The sequence below is a fragment of the Adiantum capillus-veneris genome, chromosome 8 (assembly GCF_014529385.1).
Source record: "Adiantum capillus-veneris isolate H3 chromosome 8, ASM1452938v2, whole genome shotgun sequence".
Classification (NCBI taxonomy): Eukaryota; Viridiplantae; Streptophyta; class Polypodiopsida; order Polypodiales; family Pteridaceae; genus Adiantum; species Adiantum capillus-veneris.
Genome location: NC_140938.1, coordinates 88462137 through 88485467, shown reverse-complemented (window position 1 = coordinate 88485467; position 23331 = coordinate 88462137). Strand labels below are relative to the sequence as shown.

The 23331-nt window shown below is 46.3% G+C and overlaps 1 protein-coding gene across 1 annotated transcript in view; it reads left to right on the top strand.

The window, feature by feature from the left end:
- LOC147452521 (uncharacterized) overlaps window positions 1–18009 on the top strand; it is a 67109-nt gene extending 49100 nt beyond the window's left edge. The window contains exons 13-17 of the mRNA XM_086518177.1: window positions 16782–16886; window positions 16965–17060; window positions 17139–17219; window positions 17565–17666; window positions 17746–18009. Coding sequence (XP_086374303.1) covers window positions 16782–16886; window positions 16965–17060; window positions 17139–17219; window positions 17565–17666; window positions 17746–17817 — 456 coding nt within the window. The 3' untranslated portion in view covers window positions 17818–18009. The remainder of the gene's footprint in view (window positions 1–16781; window positions 16887–16964; window positions 17061–17138; window positions 17220–17564; window positions 17667–17745) is intronic.
- The last annotated feature ends 5322 nt before the right edge of the window (window positions 18010–23331 follow it).

Genomic DNA, 23331 nt, shown 5'->3' with positions numbered 1-23331 from the left:
TGATGTTAGTCTCCTCTCTCTCTCTCTCTCTCTCTCTCTCTCTCTCTCTCTCGTTTAGCTACAAAACTTTCACTCACAGTACCATTCTCTCCTCTCTCTAGTCTTTGCACGTCTCTCATGAAGTAAAAGGAATCTTGAGTATGCATTGAGCACTCGTCCTAAGCATTCACCATCAATCACTTCTGCTGCACATTACACGTGGGCACATATGCCTTGCTTAGTCACTGAGGAGATGTGCTAGAGGCTTGAGAGCCCACTTTAGGCAAAGGAGCTCTAGGAGGCTCTAAGGCCACTCCCTCGTGCTAGCTGCCCAGGGGAGGATGCTTTGACTCTAGGTTTTTTCTTGGAGTATTGGGAGGTTCTTGGTCGAGACTTATGTAGTGTAGTGCCTTCTAGCACAATTTGCACAATGGGGAGATGCCGAATAGTATGAAGGCTTGATTTATCTTATCCCCAAGCAGGGAGGCTCTTTGGATGAGATTCGGCCCATCACTATTGAATACTCTCAACTCAGCCTACAAAATTCTAGCGAAGGCTTTGAGCTTGAGAGAATCATACACAAGACACAAACTGGTTTTGTCAAGGAGCGAGACATCCTTGACAACATTTTCACCTTCTGGAAGGGGACTGCTCTCGCTCCCCTTCGAGGAGAGGATCTTGTGGTGCTCCTCGACTTTGAGAAGGCTATGACAAGGTTGACTGGGGCTTCCTTGAAAGCACTATGCACTGGATGTGGTTCTTGGATGCTTGGATTAGAGGGGTGTCAGCTCTCTATAAGTGTGCAAACAGTCAAGTGCTGCTAGCAGGGGGAAGAGGGGAACGCTTCATGCTCACACGGTGAGTACGACAGGGATACCCCCTTGCCCCCCTTCTTGTTTCTATTCTATGTTGAGGTGATGAGCAGATTTTTGACTTCACAAGAGGTTCGCTTGCGTGGATTACAACTACCTATCTGGGAAGATGAGCTCTTGGATGCAGAGTTTGCCGATAACTCGAGCATGTTTTGGGTTGGCCGGGTGGCCAATTTGTATAGATGTTAGCAGTCTCTTGAGGTGTTTTGTTGTGTGTCAGGATTGATTAATTGACAGAAGAGGGTGGCATTCTGGGTTGATCGTGCTTCCACGCTCGATTGGTCACTTGGAGAGGGCTTTAGGTGGATCCCTTCAAGGACACAAGTTTGATACTTGGGTTGTCTGGTCGGTTTGGATCTGTCACCAAAGCAGCAGACTGCTCCTCTCCTCCTATCCATCCGGAGGAAATTGCTCCATTTGAGCTCGCCAATTGCTCTCACTTGCAGGAAGGGTTGTAGTGGCAACCCAATGCTTTTGGCTATTGTGAGGTATATCATGTCGTGCTAGATTTTCTTGATTTTTTGCATTAGGCAGTTGGAGAGGTTGATCATGAACTTTTTGTGGTTAGGGCGGAAAACATAGTTCGCTTCGGCCAAATTTTCTTGGTAGGTCATTACTCTACCTTGCTCTTAGGGAGGGTTGGGGATCATCGACTCAGCATGACAGAGTAGAGCTCTCCTTGAGAAGCTCATTGTTAGAGGTCTCCTTCTAAGGAAGGAGCCTTGGAAGGAGTTGTTGCTTCACCAGGTTTGTGCCCGGGTCCCACGGTTGGGAGGCCCATGGAGCCCCTCCACTTGCTGGATTTTCACAAAGATGCGCAGAGTGTTGGGTTAAAGGCACTAAATGACCTCTATTGTATATTTTTATACTTTGTCCAGGTACATTGAACCTAGACACATTTTTTAAAGTCACTTATAATAAAAGTGGGAAAGCCCAAAAACTCAATTATTGAGTTTTTCCCAAATTGTACGAGCTCTCTCTCTCTCTCTCTCTCTCTCTCTCTCTCTCTCTCTCTCTCTCTCTCTCTCTCTCTTTCGATCTCTAGCGCTAGCTCTCTGCTGCATTGTGCCTTGCTCTACCAGGCCCAATCCTGCACTCCTTCACCGTGCGCACCCCCCGGTAGCCTCTGCTTCGCGCTTTCAACTGGTATCAGAGCCCTAGGCTTTCAAAACAGCCTTGCACAGCCTGCTGGATAGCAAGTTAAATTTGCTCTCCCGCGATCAATTTCGCTTCCATTGCGAATCCCCTTGCTTACGGGGTCGAAAAGGTCATCAAAACTGCCAAAACAGCCCAAAACAGGTGATTTATAGGTTAAAACAGCAATACGCAGGTGTACCAAATTTGTGGGATTATATATATTGATGTTTTGTGCGAGGATTTGAGTCAAAAGCTGAGTACAGGTGATTTAAATAGCATATTCAGCTGAAAATTCAGATTTGGACAGTTTCATGTAAAGAAATTGTGGTCTATTGTATGCAAAATCTTGTGGTTGCTCCTATTTGCTGAAATTTTTAGCCTGTTGCATCTCTCTTGTATACACACTTGTGGTTGAGTTAAGATGGCTTCTTCCTCTTCCGCATCTGACACTAAAAGTTTGATGGAAATCTAATGGTTCGATGGTCAAGGCTTCGATCTTTGGCAAGAATGCATGCAAGGTATCCTTTTCTTCAAGGATTGTGAAGATGCATTGGAACAGAATAAGCCACCAGGTTTGTGTGACAAAGAGTCGGTCAGGTTAAATAAGAAGGCTATGGCCTACATCAAAATGGCTATCAATGATGACATTTTGACGGACATCAACCGTTTGGACTCTGCTTATGCAATATGGCAAAAGCTAAAGTCCAATTATGAGAACACCACGCCTGTGAACCGGGTGCATTTGATGTGAAAGTTGGTGAATATGCAGCTTGACTCGAAGTCAACTTCTGAGCATTTGAGTGCTTTGCAAGGTGTGTTGAGGCAGTTGCAGGACAGTGGGCTTCAACAATTTGATGATAAGCTGAAAGCTATTTTCCTGCTTATGACATTGCCTGATACTTGGGAAACATTGGTTGTCTCCTTGAGTAACAGTTCCACCCTCACGTATGACGGTGTGAGAGGGTCTATTCTCAATGAAGAGATTAGACGCAAGACTAGTGGGGAAGGTGGCAGTTCTGCCTACACTGCAAGAGGTAGAAATCAAAAGCGTGATGCGGGCAACATGACTCAAAATAGGAAGTAAGAGCAAGACAAAAGATAAGGATGTCACTTGTTATCGAGTGGCAGAAAGGGTCACAAGAAATCCGATTGCAGGTATTTCAAGAAAGAGCAAGAAAGGAAGAAGGAAACACAAGATAAGAAGAAGAAAGATGAGAAGAAAGGGGAAAAATCGGCAGGTGATTCCTCCAAGGATGCTAAGAATGCAAATGTATCCTCTAATGTGGTCATTGAGGAGTTGTCAGACGTTGAGGAAATCTTGGTTGCGGCTTCATATCCCTCAGATTTGGTGATAGCTAATGCAGAAGACATACTTTATCTCAAAGAAAGATGTCATTGATGCATTGCTTAGTGCTAATGATGGCCTATCTCAGTCTTGGATAGTAGATTCAGGTGCCTCTTTCCATGTGACTCCATCTTTGGAGTGTTTTGCTACATATACTGCAGGCAATTATGACAAGGTGTACCTTGGTGATAATTTTGCTTGCAACATTGAGAGAATGGGTACCATGCGTTTGGCTCTTAACAATGGTCAAGAGCTTGTGTTGAATGATGTGAGGTTTTACCAGACATTAAGAAAAGTTTGCTATCTGTTGGTCAGTTAGATGCACATGGTTATACTACCATCTTTGCTGGGGATTCATGGAAGTTGCTTAAGGGCTCTATGCTTGTTGCAAAAGGGTCTAAAAGAGGTACTTTGTACTATCTTCGATGCAAAGCTTTGCCCGACAAGTTTCTTGCTGTTGCTGAAGTTGCTTCACATACGGAATTATGGCATAAGAGACTTTGCCATATGAGCCAAAAGGGTATTGATGTGCTTTCCTCTTTGAAGAGGGTTGATGTAAAAGGCAAAAACTTGGATTTTTGTAACGATTGTCTTTATGAAAAGCAAAAGAAATCTTCTTATTACTCTAGTGTCTCTCGCAAAGCTAATCCTCTTGATCTTATTCACTCCGATGTATGCACTATGCCTGTTAAGTCTTTTGGTGGTGCATTGTATTTTGTTACATTCATTGATGACTGTACTAGGAAAGGATGGGTGCATTTGTTGAAAAGTAAGAGTGAGACTTTTAATGCTTTTAAGAAGTTTCATGCTTTTGTCATTACTTAAAAGATTGCTAAGCTTAAATGTCTCAGGTTGGACAATAGAGGAGGATATGTATTTGCTGAATTTCAGCGTTTTTGTGATGATAGTGGGATCAAAAGGGAGTTGAACGCCCCTTATAATCCGTCTTCTAATGGTGTGGTTGAGAGGTACAACCGTACTTTATGTGAGATAGTGCGTTGCATGTTGTCCACCGCTAATCTTTCCCAAGAGTTTTTTTAAGGGGGACTGCAGTTCATATTTGCAATCGCTCTCCTAATAGTACACTGAAAAATGACATTCCAGAGGAGGTTTGGTCTGGCAAACCTGCCTCTTATGATCATTTGAGAGTATTTGGCTGCGAAGCTTTCGTTCATGTGCGCAATGACTTGAGAACAAAGCTTGATATGAAGTCCAACAAGGGAGTCTTCCTAGGTTATGGGGAAGAAGGTGAAATCGGCTATAGAGTGTGGTTACCACAATTTAGAAAGGTAATTCGCAGCCGAGTTGTAGTGTTCAATGAGGCAAAATTGCTTAAAAATGCTACAAAACCTAATGCTAACAAGAAAACAGTTAGATTTCAGCCTTCCGTGCCACCCATTGATGTTGAAAAAGAACCTCATGATGCATTACCGCAAGCTGAAATTGATAATCAGCCGGTTAACCTTGAGCCAGAAGAGGTAGGACATGATATTAATGCTCCTAATGAGGATGGACAGCCTCTTGAATTGGCTGAAAATGATTTTCAGCAGCATGATAGAGCTGAAAATAAGTTGCCTTATGATGTAGAATCGTTGCCTAAGAATGTAGATCATTGGGTATGTAGGTCAACTCGTTTGAGAAGGCAACCGCATAGATTTAATCCCTCTTTGCATCATGTAATGTTGACAGATGAGGGTGAACCTCTTACTTATAAAGAGGCTAAGTTATGTGAGTCAAGCAGTAAGTGGGAGCTTGCAATGCAAGAGGAAATGAAATCCTTGTATGCAAATGATACTTGGGATCTTATGCCATTGCCTAAAGGGAGAAAGGCTCTTCCTAACAAATGGGTGTACAAGATTAAGATTGTGGATGAAAAACCCAAGTACCAGGCAAGATTGGTTGCAAAAGGATATGCACAGAAAGAAGGAATTGATTTTCAAGAAATCTTTTCTTCTGTTGTAAAGCTTACGACTTTACGTGTCCTTTTTACTCTCATTGTGGTGCTTGATTTGGAATTGAATCAAATGGATGTAAAGACAACGTTTTTGCATGGTGACATTGAAGAGGACATATACATGAAACAACCTGAAAGTTTTGTAGTTCCTAACGTGAGGAACTTGTAAGCAAACTGAAAAGGATTAAATTCAGCATTTGCTATGAAGGATTTAGGTGATGCAGAGCATGTTTTGTGCATGCGTATTAAAAGAGAAAGAAAGCTGAAATTGCTGTTTTAATCTCAAGAAAGGTACATTGCAAAAGTACTTGACATATTTAATATGGCTGATGCTAAGCCTCTTGGTCCATACACTAAGCTTAGCAAGGCAGATTGCCCAAAGGATGAGGTGGCATTGAAAGCAATGAAGGGAGTTCCTTATGCATAAGCTTGTGGTTCTCGTATGTATGCTATGGTTGCCACTCGTCCTGACATTGCTTATGCAATGGGAGTTGTTAGTTGATACATGTCGAATCCTGGCAAAGCGCACTCGGAAGCTGTCAAATGCATTCTGAGATATTTGAAGGGTACACAATCTATTTGTTATGGCAAAAGTGACTTGGAGTTGCAGGGATATTGTGATGCAGACATGGCAGGTGACATGGATACCAGAAAATCTACCAGTGAATGAATATGTATTTGCTATTGCTGGAGGTGCAGTCTCTTGGTGTTATAGGTTACAGAAAATTGTGGCATTGAGTACTACTGAGGTTGAATACATTTCAGTCACATAGGCTTCAAAGGAGGCCATTTGGTTGGGCAGACTTGCAAAAGAACTTGGCATGTGTGCTCATACACCCTTGTTGGGTTGTGATAGCCAGAGTGCTGTCTAGTTAGCCAAAAATGCCATGTTTCATGCGCGTACCAAATACATAGATGTGCGGTACCACTTCATATGTCAGGTATTGGAGGATGGTCTAGTCACCTTGACTAAGATCCATACACAAGATAACCCTGCAGATGTTCTCACCAAGAGTCTTGCTAAGGCTCAACATGAGCATTGCTTACAGTTGGTGGGAGTTGGTTAACTTAAAGGCGTCATATATGCCTTTAAGTGGGACAACAAGTTAAATTTTCTCTTTGGCAGACTGCACAAGGCTGTTTTGAAACCCTAGGGCTGTGATACCAGTTCTTGGGTTAAAGGCCCTAAATGACCTCTATTGTATATTTTTATACTTTGTTCAGGTTCACATTGAACCTGGACACATTTTTTAAAGTCACTTATAATAAAAGTGGGAAAGCCCAAAAACTCAATTATTGAGTTTTTCTCAAATCGTACTCTCTCTCTCTCTCTCTCTCTCTCTCTCTCTCTCTCTCTCTCTCTTTGTGTGTGCTTTTCGATCTCTAGCGCTAGCTCTATGCTGCACTGTGCCTTACTCTACCCGGCCCAATCCTGCACTCCTTCACCGCGCGCATCCCCCGGTAGCCTCTGCTTCGTTCTTTCATAGAGTGGGCCTGAGAAGGAGATGGGAGGAGTGTTTTGCTTTGAGCTTGCTTCGGTCTTGGAAGAAGCTGTGGAGTCGCCTTGAACAACACTAGCCCCGTGTATTGAGGTGTGCTTGAGACAACCATTTACATGGAACCCTTTGGTCAGCACACAACGAGGTTAAGCAGACCTCATGTCTCTTGGGGTCACATGGCAGAGGGCGAGCCCCACTTTTGGGGACTTAATGTAGTTTAGAGCACTTACTGAGGAGGTTTATAGCCGTCAGTTGCGAGACACAGGGGGGTGCAGAGCATGTGTCGAGGTATTGTAGAGGCTATACTAGCAGAGTGGTATACCACTCATTGCAATTTGGGCTTGCTCAAACATAGGGTTCTGCAGGTTTTTTGAAGTTTGAGGTTTAGAGAGAGGGCTGCCTCCAAAGAGTCCCTACCGAGGCACCAGGGGTAGCTGAGAGGTGGCGGAGTGCTACTTTCAGCAGATCAGAGCTGTAGGCATCAGTGGGAGGACTTGTGTGATAGACCCTGTCACGAGGACGTGGCAGTTATTAACCATGTCACAGAGATGTGGCAACTGCTAACCTTGGTTGTTGGTTTCTTTCCAATGGGGTTTATTTTATTTATTTTGAGACCCTCTTTTTGAAGTAGCAAACGGTCGGACATTGTATGGCCAATGTGAACGGTAGATTCACCCGCAGACGGGAAGTGGTCGGCACTGGAATTCGTATGGTAAGAGGATGTCTAGGCTCAGAGCAAGATCATATAGGTCCCCCCGTTGCACTTAGCAAGTTGGTGGATACTAGGAAGTGAACTCAATTAAGGCGTAAAGTCAAGGTGGGACTACCAACAAAAAGTATCCGACAGTTGGGCCACATTGCACTTTTGGATGCGGCTCCAATGAGGATAGATGGTCAGGAGACCAATGGGAGCCCAACGGAAGCATCTCCTAAAATTTAGGGAACTGCTATTTTGGGCCACGAAATGTGTTCGCGTCATTACCTTCGGTATGACTAGGGGAACACTTTACAACTCTGCCGCGAAGTCAACTGACGCACCAGTTGAGATATTTTTAGCAGGGAAAGCCCAAACTCGGAAACTGGGCGACGTGTCAGCTTGTGAGCGATTCTGCCACTCTGGGAGGCAAAAACGAGCTGCATATCAACAAAGGGGGCGCCATTTTCAGCCACAGGCGGATTGTAACAGGTACAGAAGCTATGGAATGCTTACCTTGCCCTCTATGCACAGTATGGTGACGGGAGTGATGCCCCGCACGCTACATACTGCTCTCTTTCTCCCCTACGTGCAGTTATGTGATGCCCCACAAGAGGGCTACTCATTTGACTGATGTACAATTGTGTGGGTTCATGCTTTTGTGCTGAGGCAAGAGCCTCCTTGAGCAGGAACAGGGGTAGCTAACTGCTGCTCCAAAGCAGGCACTGGTGAGGGTCATAACCTCACCGTACAGGTGCAAAATCAGCGCTGTGTATGCGCTGTAATTTCACTGTTTTTCAGCCATACGGATGCCAGGATCATTGGGAATCGTGCCCCACTGGCAAAGGACAGTTAGGGGACTGTTTGGGGCTGAAAACAGGGCAAAAACCAGTAAATACAGCGTGCTGAATTTACTGTTTTTGGACAGGAATCAGAGGGTATACGAAAGTGCAAGCGAGTTCCAGCAGGGGAATGGGTTTCGCGCAAGTTTTGGGGTTGTTATGGTGCCGAAATTTGGCCAAATCAAATGGTATCTAGGTGGATACACGTGAAGGATTCCCAGGACCTTACCTTGTTATTTACCCTCCTAAAGAATAAAGAAATACCGAAAGGGGCGCCAATTTTGGGGCCTACAGGTTGTCGGCGTCTGCTCGGAGCATTCTAGCTTCCGAGCCGTGTGTGCGATTAAGTGTTAATTCCCATTACAGGTTCTCTTTGCAAAGTGCTCTGTGTGTGTGTATAAAGTAAAGAATTTCGGGTGAAAGCCAACGCCTACCGCCCTATGGGCCGGTTTCATGGTTCCATTGCCGGGACATCAATCACTTTTTCCTCAAAGAGTGAGCCTGGATTGTTCAGGGTAAAGACACACAGTGCAAGAACGCGGGGATTACATTATGGCCGACAAGGGGAAGGGAATTATGGAAGAGGGTTCCTCTCCAAAGGACAGGCAGGAGATTCCTATGGTTTTTGAGATTGGCGAGAGCTCACGGCCACGTCAGTCTGTACCTCCTGTCAACGTGAATGTCCCTCCAGTAGTACAGGGCTTTATGACAGGGCAACTTGAGGATGATGCGTTTAAGACTCAGTTAGTTGCCGCGGTGAATGTCTTTTCGCAGCTGGTGCAGAATCCGAGGTTTATGGAATTCTTACAAGCGTCACCAGTGCAACAGCAAAATAGACAACCTACGCCGCGTACGGAGCTTGTTGAAGCTCAAGCCCAGGTACTTCATGAGGCGCAGGAGGAAAGGGAACACTCGCATGTTGCGGAGTCGGGGGCTCCAAAGCAGGTTCCTCCCGTGCTTGAACAGGTGGCTAGAACGCCTATTCCACAGGTTATGCCAGTTCAGCCCGCCACCTTTCAGAGCCAGCATGCTGTCTTGAATGGACAGGGAGCTGGATACCAGGCTATGCACTCAGTTTTTCCACCACCCACGGTACATCCTGGGTATTTCGGGGGTGGATCAGTGTTCCAAAGTATGGCTGGTTATGCGTCTGGAAGTCAGCCGTACATGCCAGGAACAGTGTTCGGGGGTATGCAAGGCATCATGCCAAACCCAATGTATGGTACTATCGGCATGCAGCAAGGTTTCCACGGCAACCAGGGCCAGTTTGGGGTGCCACAGGGTCATTTTGGCATGGCTGGTTTTTCTGGACAGCAGCCAGATATCGCACCTCTGACGCAAAATGTGAATGGCCAACATGTGCCGATCATGCCTAGTACAGTGCCCATGTTGCAGACCATTCCGTATGACAACTTGGGGGCACTAGAGAAGCCGAAGGCTTACAAAGAAGGTGGTGCAGCAGTAAAGTTCAGTACCTTCAGTGGTTTCGAGGACAAGACAAAGGCCCTCACTTTCCTCCAGCAGTTTGATACAGCTTATGCGGGAGGGAATTTTAGAGAGGCCTCGAAGGTCAGGAAAGCTGCCACTTTCTTAAAGGACAATGCGCTTACATGGTGGACGACATTGTTAATGCAAGGACAGGCACCCGCCACTTGGGTTTACTTCAAGCAAATGTTTGCATCTGCTTGGCTATCAAATGAATTTGAAGCCGATGTCCTGACAGATTGGCACCAGCTTACTTCAGCTTCGTGCAAGAGCTTGCTGGAGTACAATAGGAGGTTTTGTAAAGCGTTACTCTCAGTGACCTCCTACAGATTTGTGCCACTGACAGAGCAGATAGAGAAGTATTGTTGTGGGCTGCCTAAAGGGCTTCGTGATTATTGTACAAAGAACAGAGTGGCTACCCTTACTCAGCTTATGGAAGTTGCGAACACTGGTCTTGCCCTGTTGAAAGGAGAGGACAGTGGATTTCCGAGCAGTGATAAAGGAGGGCAGCATAAGAAAAATTCAGCGACGAAGCCCTTTGTGAAAACGGCTCCTGATGCGTCACAGGGGTCTGAACAGGCCACCAAAGACAAGGATTCAGCTGGGACTTCTGGAGCGCAGGCAAAGAAACAGAAAAAGAAGCCTTTTGTGCGCAAGTCGCTCGAGGAAAAGAAGGTCCTAATGGCTGAGAACAAATGCTTTATATGCGAGCAGCCTGGTCACTTTTCTATCAATTGTCCACAAAGGAAAAGGCCAGCTGACTCAGAGGATAAAGAAGACCAGAAAGGCAAGAAGCCTAAACCCACGGCAGGTTTAGTGCCAGACATGGTGGGTGACAGGCCCAGCACAGATGCCAGTGAGTTATGCAGGGCATGGGGTAAAGTTAGAGATCAGACGGCACTCATCTTCTTTGATCCAGGTGCCAAAGCCAACTTTATCTCACCAGAGTTAGCTATGAAGCTGGGCATCAGAGCTGAAGAGATGGGGTACACAGCAGAGGCAGGGTTGGCATGTCCTGGCCACTCCGAGTGTGTTACTCCCATCATTGGAAAACTGCGTCTGCATATTCAGTCGTATGTGGACACTGAAGAGTTTTACATCATGCCGTTGGAAGGTTGTGACGCCTTGTTGGGGATCCCGTGGATGTTCCGAGTGCATGGAGTCTTGGATGCCTACAACAAAAAGATCACTGTACAGCATAGGGGCAAAACTCACATCTTGGATGTAAAGCTTAAAGGAGAGTCAGTCCCTATTGTATCTGCTTCTGCTATCACTTCTGTAATAAAGAATCATCTTTCTGTGTACTTGATTTTTGCACGTGATGTCTCAGATAGGGATCAGTCAAATTTATCTGTGTTAGATAAAGAAAGGTCAGCATTTTTGCAAAAGTTTAGTGACTGTTTTTCTGATTCATTACCGTCGCAATTGCCGCCAGAGAGACCTGAGGACCATCGGATAGATTTGGTGCCAGGGTGTAGCCCACCAAATAGACCTCCCTACAGGGTTAGTGCGGCGCAGCAGAAAGAGATTATGGGCCAGGTTGAGGAGTTATTAGAGAAGGGGCTGATTCAGCCTAGTTCTTCACCCTTTTGCTCCCCAGTGCTCCTAGTGCAGAAGAAGGACGGCTCATGGCGCATGTGTATTGATTACCGTGCGTTGAATAAGAATACCATCAAGAATAGGTTTCCTATTCCTCGCATTGATGATATTCTCGATCGTTTAGAGGGTGCTGCAATTTTCAGTAGGATAGACCTGAAGAGTGGGTACCATCAGATTCGTATAAGCCCAGAGGATGTGCACAAGACTGCGTTTAGAACGACATTTGGTCTTTATGAGTTTCTAGTGATGCCGTTTGGGCTAACAAATGCTCCAGCCACGTTCAACAGAATGATGGACCGGATTTTCCGCTCGCATCAACAGTTTGTTGGAACATTCTTCGATGACATGATTGTGTATTCGAAGAATGAAGAGGAGCATAGGCGTCGCTTGACCATTGTGTTCGAAGAGCTGCGCAGTCACAGGTTACTTGTCAATCCTAAGAAAAGTGAATTCTTCCTTGAAGAGATCCACTTTCTGGGCCACATAGTCTCAAAGGATGGTGTTAGAATGGATCCCGCAAAGGTCGAAGCTATCAAGACATGGCCAGACTTGAAGACTGTGCACGATGTCAGAAGCTTCTTGGGATTGTGTTCCTACTATAGAAGGTTTATCAGAAATTTTGCAGAGATAGCATCGCCTCTTCACGCATTGCAAAAGAAAGAGGTCACTTTCAGATGGACCCAAAAAGAGATTTCAGCTTTTAGTCTCTTAAAGGAAAAGTTGACTTCAGATCCAGTTATTGTTTTGCCAGATCTCAGGAAGTCATTTGTGGTCCAGTGTGACGCGTGTGGCAGTAGCATCGGAGCAGTGCTAATGCAAGATGGACGGGTAGTAGCCGAATTTTGCAAGGGCCAGAGAGGACTATGCAAGTCTATGAGAAAGAACTCTTGGCCGTTATTCATGCGCTTTCTAGCTGGAAGCACTACCTCTTAGGTGCTGATTTTGTTGTCCAAACAGATCATCAGACCTTGCGATACTTCTTGACACAGTCAAAGTTATCGGAAAAGCATATGCGATGGGCAAACATTCTTTCCATGTTCCACTTCCAGATTATGCATGTGGAAGGCAAGAAGAATGTTGTGGCTGATGCGTTATCAAGAAAGCCACAAATTTCAGTTGTGTCAATTCCTTATCATCATGAGTTAGATGACATGAAGGAACAGTATACTGCTGATGAAGATTTTGCAAGGATCTTTGAACAGTTACAAGAGGGGCAACATCACGAGCACTACCTCCTCAGAGACGGTTTTATGATGATGCATGGCAGACTTTGTGTCACTAGGCCACTGCGACATAAGGTCATGGAAGAGAGTCATGTCCCACCGTATGCAGGGCATCGTGGCATTGATGCAACAGTTAAAGCGGTAGAGACGTTCTTCTATTGGCCTACCTTGAGGAGAGATGTGGATGCCTTTGTGCGAGCATGCATAGTTTGCCAAAAGGTCAAGTTTGACAGGCAAAAGGCACCAGGGTTGTTACAACCACTGCCGATTCCGGATAAGCCATGGGAAAGCATTGCTATGGACTTTATCTTTGATCTTCCAAGGACGCCAACAGGGAATGATGGTATATGGACCATTATTTGCAGGTTCAGCAAGCAGGCCCATTTTATCCCTGTCAGGAAGAAGATAAAATCTGATCAGATGGCACGCTTGTTCATGTACAATGTGTTTAAGTACCATGGTATGCCACAATCGATTATCAGTGATCGTGATCCTCGCATGACCAGTTTGTTCTGGAGAGGATTGTTTGAGAACATGGGTACTACGCTCAAGTTCTCGTTTTCGTTTCATCCACAAACTGATGGACAATCAGAAGAGGCCAATTCTACTGTCTTAGATCTGCTGAAATGCTATGTGTCAGATAATAAGGGCAAGTGGGAACAGTATTTGCCTATGCTTGAGTATGCGTACAATAATACGGTGCATTCGTCTACTGGCAAAGCACCTTTTGAAATTGTTGAAGGCGGCAAAAAGGTTCCTCCCATTTTGCACACAAAGGACAAGATCTTTGAGGCAGATCGATATGTTGAGAACATGGATGAGATGTATAAGAAGATTAAAGTTGCCTTGGAGAAGACTCAGGCAAAACAGAAAAAGGCTGCTGATCGTCACCGTCGTGAATTGCTACTATCACCTGGTGATTGGGTTCTCTTAAGGTTCGAAAAGGCAAGATTAAAGAAGATGAAGGGCAAGGAACGGCTGTTTCCTAAGCTCAGCATGCGTTACTATGGGCCTTTTCAAGTGCTTGACAAGATCAGCGATGTGGCTTACAGGCTGAAATTGCCTGATGCGTGGAAGATTCATAATGCGTTTCACGTGAGTCTTCTAAGACCCTTCGTGGGTGATGTGCCAGAAGATATGCCAGTTGAGGATCAGCCAGAAGTTGAGGAACTTGATGAGATCCTGGTACCTGAGCAAGTTTTGGCACATAAGGACAGAAAAGTTAAAGGACAAGTTGCAAGACGCTATTTGGTGAAGTTCAAGAACTATCCGCCTATGGATGCAAAGTGGATGGAAGAGCATGAACTGTCAGAGTCACCAAATGTATTGCAGCTTTACCTTGAAGCCTTTGGGTTACAGCCTACTTATGCCCCAACCCAACGTGTGCAAAGGAGGGGTAATGATAGAGCTAGTACATCAAATGTACATATGAATTCAGTGCCATAGATGGAAATGGCAAAAGTATGAAGGTCTCATTAAGTCATTTGTATCTATGTATGTTACGACTTTTCTTGCGGATACATGCGATGATAAAAGAGTGTTGATAGCACAAGATCATCAGTGGCGTGTATTTATGGTATGCAATCGAGGACGTTTGCGATTTCAAGAGGGGGGTATGTCACGAGGACGTGGCAGTTATTAACCATGTCACAGAGATGTGGCAACTGCTAACCTTGGTTGTTGGTTTCTTTCCAATGGGGTTTATTTTATTTATTTTGAGACCCTCTTTTTGAAGTAGCAAACGGTCGGACATTGTATGGCCAATGTGAACGGTAGATTCACCCGCAGACGGGAAGTGGTCGGCACTGGAATTCGTATGGTAAGAGGATGTCTAGGCTCAGAGCAAGATCATATAGGTCCCCCCGTTGCACTTAGCAAGTTGGTGGATACTAGGAAGTGAACTCAATTAAGGCGTAAAGTCAAGGTGGGACTACCAACAAAAAGTATCCGACAGTTGGGCCACATTGCACTTTTGGATGCGGCTCCAATGAGGATAGATGGTCAGGAGACCAGTGGGAGCCCAACGGAAGCATCTCCTAAAATTTAGGGAACTGCTATTTTGGGCCACGAAATGTGTTCGCGTCATTACCTTCGGTATGACTAGGGGAACACTTTACAACTCTGCCGCGAAGTCAACTGACGCACCAGTTGAGATATTTTTAGCAGGGAAAGCCCAAACTCGGAAACTGGGCGACGTGTCAGCTTGTGAGCGATTCTGCCACTCTGGGAGGCAAAAACGAGCTGCATATCAACAAAGGGGGCGCCATTTTCAGCCACAGGCGGATTGTAACAGGTACAGAAGCTATGGAATGCTTACCTTGCCCTCTATGCACAGTATGGTGACGGGAGTGATGCCCCGCACGCTACATACTGCTCTCTTTCTCCCCTACGTGCAGTTATGTGATGCCCCACAAGAGGGCTACTCATTTGATTGATGTACAATTGTGTGGGTTCATGCTTTTGTGCTGAGGCAAGAGCCTCCTTGAGCAGGAACAGGGGTAGCTAACTGCTGCTCCAAAGCAGGCACTGGTGAGGGTCATAACCTCACCGTACAGGTGCAAAATCAGCGCTGTGTATGCGCTGTAATTTCACTGTTTTTCAGCCATACGGACGCCAGGATCATTGGGAATCGTGCCCCACTGGCAAAGGACAGTTAGGGGACTGTTTGGGGCTGAAAACAGGGCAAAAACCAGTAAATACAGCGTGCTGAATTTACTGTTTTTGGACAGGAATCAGAGGGTATACGAAAGTGCAAGCGAGTTCCAGCAGGGGAATGGGTTTCGCGCAAGTTTTGGGGCTGTTATGCTGCCGAAATTTGGCCAAATCAAATGGTATCTAGGTGGATACACGTGAAGGATTCCCAGGACCTTACCTTGTAATTTACCCTCCTAAAGAATAAAGAAATACCGAAAGGGGCGCCAATTTTGGGGCCTACAGGTTGTCGGCGTCTGCTCGGAGCATTCTAGCTTCCGAGCCGTGTGTGCGATTAAGTGTTAATTCCCATTACAGGTTCTCTTTGCAAAGTGCTCTGTGTGTGTGTATAAAGTAAAGAATTTCGGGTGAAAGCCAACGCCTACCGCCCTACGGGCCGGTTTCAGACCCAGACCCGTCTACTTTTGAGTCAGGACATTGCTCCATTATGGGCGTGGGAGAGCGGCCCGTTGGTGCAAGTGTAGTTGGACCCGGGGGAGTGGCTTTGGCAGGATTCTTTTAATCCAGCCTATCACTTGGGGACTCCCTTCTTCCAGGACACAACATGGTTGGGATATTAACAGCGTGGAGAGACATTACTAGTAGGAGGAGGGCCTTATCACTGAGTTCTTGGGAGATTTTGGGGGGCGCCTTTGTGACAATAGACAGCCGAGGAGAGTCACTATGTTTCAGTGGCTAGTTGCCCATCGGGCGACTGCAAGTGGGAGTTGGTTGGTGCATAGAGGTCACGATCGCGTGTGATCACACACTTGAAACACAACATCACTGTCTGTGGGACTGCCCTATGGCACAACAGGTTTGGCTTCCGATTCTTCAACTGATGCTTGCACTTTCGACAGCTAGCTAATACACTTGGGGTGCTGCAGCTTTGTCCACCCTCATGGGCCCAACACTTCGTTTCGAGATGGCTTCAGTCAGTAGGATTATTGTGATCCAGGACGGGCTAGACTCTAGCGTGCCACAGAGCTTGTACCTCAGGAGTGGAGCAGAGATAGAGAGAGTTGTTGGGAGCTCATCTGCAGCTTGTTATTTGGTTCATCTGGAGAGCCCGATGCTTTTGCATCTTCGAGGCTCGATCCATCCCACTGGCGGAGACTGTAGAGACATCTGGCTGGAGCTGATTTATACACTCAAGGGACAGTTTGAGAGGCTTCAGGGCAGCTCCAACTGCATGCGGAAGTGTCCTGAGGCCCTCTTGCAACTTTGGCGACCAGGGCCTTTCTTCATCAGGGTTGCTTAAGGTTTACAGAATCGCAGGTGCTCTACTTGGCCGCCTTCACCAGATGTCTGTTCCTCTCTTATGTGCTGCGTGTGATGGTTTCTTCCCAGAGAGAGAGAGAGAGAGAGAGAGAGAGAGAGAGAGAGAGAGAGAGATGCAAAGGCCTTGATGTAAATGACTCATGCAGTTTTAGTTTTATGGTTGATTGTTTGAATTTGCAGCTAGAACTTAGCTACAACCCTATGGGTCCAGATGGAGCGAAAATTTTAGCAGATTTTATAAAGTTTCATGGAAATATACAAACTCTTCGTCTTGGGTGGTGTCAGGTTGAAGACTTTTATATCCTCAGTTATTTTACTTGTGTACTTTGTATACTTCTTCTGAATGGTCCATTCCTCGTGCAGATAGGTGTGAAAGGTGCCGAATACCTCTCAGAAGCATTACAATACAATAGCACAGTCTCAACACTAGATCTACGTGCCAACAGTCTTGGTGATAATGTAATCAACATTTGAATCATGTGCTGTTTGTTGGTAGTTTCCAACATGGGAGATCCCATAAGTCTTTTACTAGTGCAGGGTGCAGCTGCATTAGGACGAAGTCTTCGGGTGGTAAACGAGACTTTGACGTCTCTGGATCTCGGGTTTAATGAGATAAGGGTATGAGTATTCCTATTTCGCTTGCTCGAAACAGTTTCATTGTTTTGCATGGTGCACAGTCACGAGGCAAAATGTTGCACAGGTTCTTAGAAAGTAAATTGTCATATTGTGCCTAAAAGCATATGCACCAATTCCAAAGCTGCTATATGGTAGCTGAAACTAGTACAAGGATATTATGTTACTGTTGTACTAATCGACACCTTTGACATCAGAACTGGGGTCCTTAAGTATGCACAAAATTTCTTTAACCATGGTGATACTGACCCCATCGGCAACTATGTTCCTTGGTACTTAAATTAGGATTTAGAAATTCATCAACGTTTTACTAACTTAGGTGCTCTTCAGGATAATGGTGCCTTCTCTTTAGCTCAAGCTCTAAAGGCCAATCCGGATGCTGCTGTAACTACATTAAATCTTACCAGTAATTTTTTTACCAAGTTGGGCCAGGTATGTATTATTTGTCAGCTGAATCGTTGAACTGAATCTTTGGACTGTGCTGAAATAACTTGTGCTGAGTTGTGGCCAGGTTGCGTTAACAGAAGCAAAAGACCATGTCATGGAGATGAATGATGGCAAAGAGGTGAATATTTACTTTTAGCTACAGGATGTAAAGCACAAAATTTTGCAGTATATAGTGTGGATTGCTTGTCCGAAGTTGTAATACTAGGGATGTTCTGAAGACTTGGGTTTGTGCTTTTGCACACGGGATAGCTGTAGACTCTGGCTGGTCTTGTACAACCATTGCCAGATTTTGCCATTTGAGCCCTAATGAAATCTTTTTTGTTACAAACAGCAGTGTCTCCCCCCCCCACCCCCAAAAAAAATAAAAATAAAAATAAAATCTCTCTCTCTCTCTCTCTCTCTCTCTCTCTCTCTCTTGCCAAGGTTGATTGGTTCAGGAGACTCTCTCACCACATTGTAACTTTCTGGTCTCATAGGTCATTGTGGCCTTTTGAAGACGTTAATATAACATTTCATTTCTGTCTCCACCCCCCCCCCCCCCCCCCCCCCCCCCCCCCCCTTTTTTTTTCCCTTCTAACGCTGCCTGCTCACGCTGCAGCCCTGCCCACGCTCTCTGCAGTCCCACAGCCCCGCCCCCACTTCCGCCCTGCAATCCAGTCTCCCCCCCCTCCCCGCGCCACTCTCCCCCCCCCCACCAACTACACCCTGCTGCCCCCCGCCCAGCCCCCCCCACCTGCCGCAGATTTTTTTCAAATCAAATTTGTTCAGATTCTGCAGACTTCAGCGAGCAGATTTTCTCAATTACAGCAGGCAGTTTTCTGAGCAGAATTATCGCAGGACAGATCAGAGCAGGAAATAGCAGATTTCAGCAAAACTTAGAAATTGCAAAATTGCAGATTTTTAGGAAATCACAGAAAATTGCAGAAATTGAATGCACCATGTATGCTTAATGCTGGAACATGTATGCATAATGCGGAAGCCTGGATGCGTGTAGATCTCCGCAACACTTCGTCTCGTTTGTTTGTTTGTTAGTAACGCCCAGCCATGAGGAAGCAAAATGACAAGCCCGATCCCTTAGAGGACGCAATCCAAAAGTGCAAAGAAGAAATCGTCGAGACCATTAACAAGATCAAGCGCCATCTATTAGGTACAATAAACCTGCTCGAAGATCGCATTCTGGCCCAAGAAAGCAAGATCACTACATTGGGAGATCATGTGACGGCCCAAGATGAAGGGATTCCGTCACTCAAGAGGGAGCTCGCCGAGGCACGATCAAGAAATGCACTTGAAGAAGGAGAGTTGCAACCTTCAGTAATCGAAGAGCTCAACATGATCAAAGAACAAGTGCGAGCCATCAAAGAGGGGGAAGAGCAGCACAAAGAACAAACGACCTCTTGGGTGGATCACCAAGCCTCAACAGAAGACAGATGAGGCAGAGAAATGGATTGAGGTTGCCAAGAAGGGGAAAAGCAAGGAAACAACAACGTCCACACCCAACATAATTAACCTGACACTAGAAGAGGAGCAAAGAAGGCGTATGCGCTCTCTACATGTGAGAATTTGCAGCCTTAAAGACAAAGATAATGTGGATGAAGAGGTAAAAGAACTCATGGCTTTGATGGGGGTTCATGAGCCGATGCACTCAAGAGCATGGAGAGTAGGCAACAAGAAAAATGGGAGAAGGGGGAAACCTCGAAAGAAAGGGCACTCATCCTTCGTTTTCCCTCCATGGAAGTGAAGGACTTTCTGAAGAAGAGACCAACTCTTAAGAAAACGGACATTTTTTTGGGGGATGATCTTACCCTCTCACAAATCGCTCATATGCAGGAGGTAATGCGAGAGATTAGAGTGGCAAGGGAAAAAGGTAAGATTGCTTTTTACCGAGATGGAAGAGTGGTGATATTGGAGCCAGGCCCCACATGACGGTGTGAGACCTATGGGACCACACTCAAAGTTGCTACCTGGAATTGTAATGGATCTATGCGTCTTGATGTGGGTGCTTTTGAGGAAAGTTTTAGTGGTAGAGACATCATCTTCTACTCTGAGACACATAAGGTTCTTGGACAGACTATGCCTCACATTAGTGGATACAGATGGGAGATCGCCTGTAGACAGGAGACACGATCAGATCACAGAGGGCGGGGCTGAGGAGGAGTGGCAGTGTTATTTAGGGAGGAGTTGCAACCATTGATACATGATATACATATAGCCCGGAGGGACGAGCAAGCTAGGTATATGTGGGTGAGACTGAGAGCAGAGACAGATAGATATCTTTACATTGCTATTTGCTACTCTCCCCTTAGTACGTCAGTGTATGCACCACCAAGAGGACAGTCTCCCTTTTCTATTTTGGATAATGAAATCTGGGAGTTTTCTAGAGACGGTGATATCATCATTTTAGGGGACTTCAATGCTAGGACTGTCCATCATCAGACAGTTTTTTATGATACTTCAGAGGAGATGCTGAGAGAGCTGGATGTTGCAGAGACGGCCTATCGAGACTATCACAGGATGGGGAACAAACTGAGTATCGACGACACTTGATAGACATGGGGACCGCACATGGATTGGTCATTTTGAATGGCCTACAGATTTCTTGATGCAGGGGGTTTTACATGCTTTCCACACAGACATGGAGCCAGCACAGTGGATTATGTCATGGCACAGTCGAGCCTCATCTCTAGTATCCAGGATCTCACGGTCGGACCTAGACCTGTTGGTGTGGCAGTAGACCATGCTCTTGTGTCGCTGACCATCTCTTTCCAGTTCAGTATAGCACACAGGCCACAGGCAGCAGCCTCTACCCGCTACACTTTCACGCGAGAGACAGACGGTGTATACATAGATGGGATCTACAGACGCTTGTGTACAAAAGAGCCAAGGCGACCTTTGGAGGAGCTTACTACTATACTGACACAGACATTACATGATGCAGCAGCAGATGCATATCCACACACCCAGCCTGAGCAAAGACGCCGTTCTGGGAGCATGCCCCATAACAGTTGGTATGATGAGGAATGCCGTGAGACTAGAGCTAGACTTCAGAGGGAGGTGCTTTTGGGGGACATCACTCACAGACAGTCACAGATTGACTTCCGACGCCTATTGCGGCGGAAGAAGAGGGCATTTTTGGCTCGCCTAGAGCAGGACCTATACCAGCTATTCTTGAGTCAGGACTCACGTGAGGCATGGCGGCTCTTTCATGAGCACATCCCCCCCCTCCCCAACAGCGGTCTGGGGCCCGTACGTGTCATCTCTGTACACAGTTCCTAGATAGCTGCCTCTCCTCGACCCCCCCCCCCCCCCCGATCCATGTCCCCACACATGTCTTTTTCACCACTGAGATGGTGAGGAAGGCCATTGACAGGATGAGGATTGGGAGAGCATATGATCATGATGGCTTAGTGACTGAGCACTCATACATGCCAGAGATCTACTAGCAGAGCTTCTAGCAGTTATATTTAACGGTGCCATGTGTGAGGGCTTGCTTGATACTTGGAGCCTATCTACTATTGTACCTATCTTCAAGTTAGGAGACCCTATGGAGCCTGGGAATTATCGCACTATCATGATCGGACACACATTGGCACGATTGTACGCTTCCATTCTTGAGCAGGAGCTGAGCAGATGGGCAGAGAGAGAGAAGATACGAGTAGCCGGGCAGGCAGGGTTCAGGAGAGGCTTTTTTAATCTTGACCATATCTTGACACTCAGAGCCATCATTGAGGAGGGCAGATCGCATAAGAGACGAATCTTTTGTAGCTTTGTGGACTTCCGCAAAGCATTTGACACAGTACCCAAAGCTAGATTGATGCGTAGATTACAGGAGATGGGAGTACCCACAAAGCTCATCTGGGGAGTTATGGCATTATACAGGTTTGTAGTGGGGCATGTATGCACCCCAGAGGGCCTTCCTACATCGGTTCACTCCACTATTGGGGTGAAGCACGGTTGCCCGCTCTCTCCTACTCTATTTGGTATGTATGTGGATGAGGTTTCTGACTACATTGAGAGAGCTGGGGATAGAGGTACACAGCTGACAGGGACATGGATTCCACTATTGTTATATGCTGATGATATTGTGTTGATCTCCGACCCTCCGGAGGGGATGCAACGTCACTTGGATGGTTTGCATAGGTTCGCCCAGGAAAGTGGTTTGTCTGTCAACCTTGGTAAAACCAAGGTCATGGTATTTAATACCACCCCGTAGTGGATCAGGAGGTCAGTGCTCGCATTCACATACGGCTAGGAGACAGTGGAGTATACAGATGCTTACACCTACCTTGGAGTGGTTTTCAGTGGACCAACATTTTCATTGAGGAGAGCAACAGAGACTAGATTGACCAAAGCCCACGCAGCGTTGGGTAGATTGGAGAGGATGTGTTCACATGTTCAGTTTCAGGAGCCTCGGATGAAGCTCTGGCTCTTTGACACTTTGGTGGCTTCTGCATTGCTCTATGCAGTTGAGATTTGGGGACCGTCCTTGGACCATCACGGGAGGACAGGTCGCACGGATGGATGGGGGGACATGGAGAAGCCATTAGTCTCTATGATCTCGCGGCTCATTAGAGCCAAGGCTTCAGTACCACGTGCCATTATCCGGGCAGAGCTAGCTGCCCCTCCATTAGTGGTGGAGGCGCTCACCAGATCTGTCTCCTTCATACACCGCATGTGGGAACTCCCCAGAGACAGATATGCCTGCCTTAGCCATGCAGGGAGATACAACATGCTGGTATGGGGAGATGACATCATGGTTTCAAGCGCATGGGTTCAACATGGACAGATTGCCCCAAGGTGGAATCCGTACGTACGTACCTAACGATTCCGTACGGTATGGTACAGTACGTACCGTACGGTACAGTAAGGCTTTTTTTTGGGGCGTTTTCTCCACGGACCAAGTGCGCTAGGGGTGCTTTCAGATTGGGATAATAGGGTGAAGGGGGGAGAGCCTTAGGCTTTTTTAATCGACCAGGATTACAAAATACTCTCTGTTGTGTTACAGAGAAGTGCACAGAGACCTGCAGAGAAGTGCTATGCGCGTGAAAAGGTACTGCTTCTGCCACCATGCACTCCGTACTCTTCTCGCACTCCGTACTCCTCATGTGTGTGCACTCTTTTGCATTTGCAATGTGCAGAATTCATTATGCCGGGTAAAACCAACCCCAACGGGTCGCTCCACACCAATGTGTTGAGCATAATCACGACCACTCTCAGCAAGGTTCCGGCACACGCTTATGGCAATGCAAGTATTGTGGGGACCAGTACACCAGCACTATTACGAGAGTCAAAAAGCACTTGATGGGCATCGAGTGCATTGATCAAATTGGTGCATGTGAGAAAATACCACCACCTTTGAGGGAGCAGCTTATTGAAGAGGACTTTCCTGTTGGTGCTCCTGGTTTGAGAGGTGCTCCCAGCACATAGGATGCTTTACATGATGCTTTTGTTGGAGAGCTGGAGACTTTAGGTGCGGAGACAGAGGTTGGAGGAGGTTAAGCCTCCATGCAACCCCCTACATGCTTTTGTTGGAGAGCCGGAGACTTTAGGTGCGGAGACAGAGGTTGGAGGAGGTTCAACCTCCACGCAACCCCCTACTTCCAGGAAGAGAGCACGTGTTGGCGATGAAGATGAGGATTCCTTGCCACGTGAA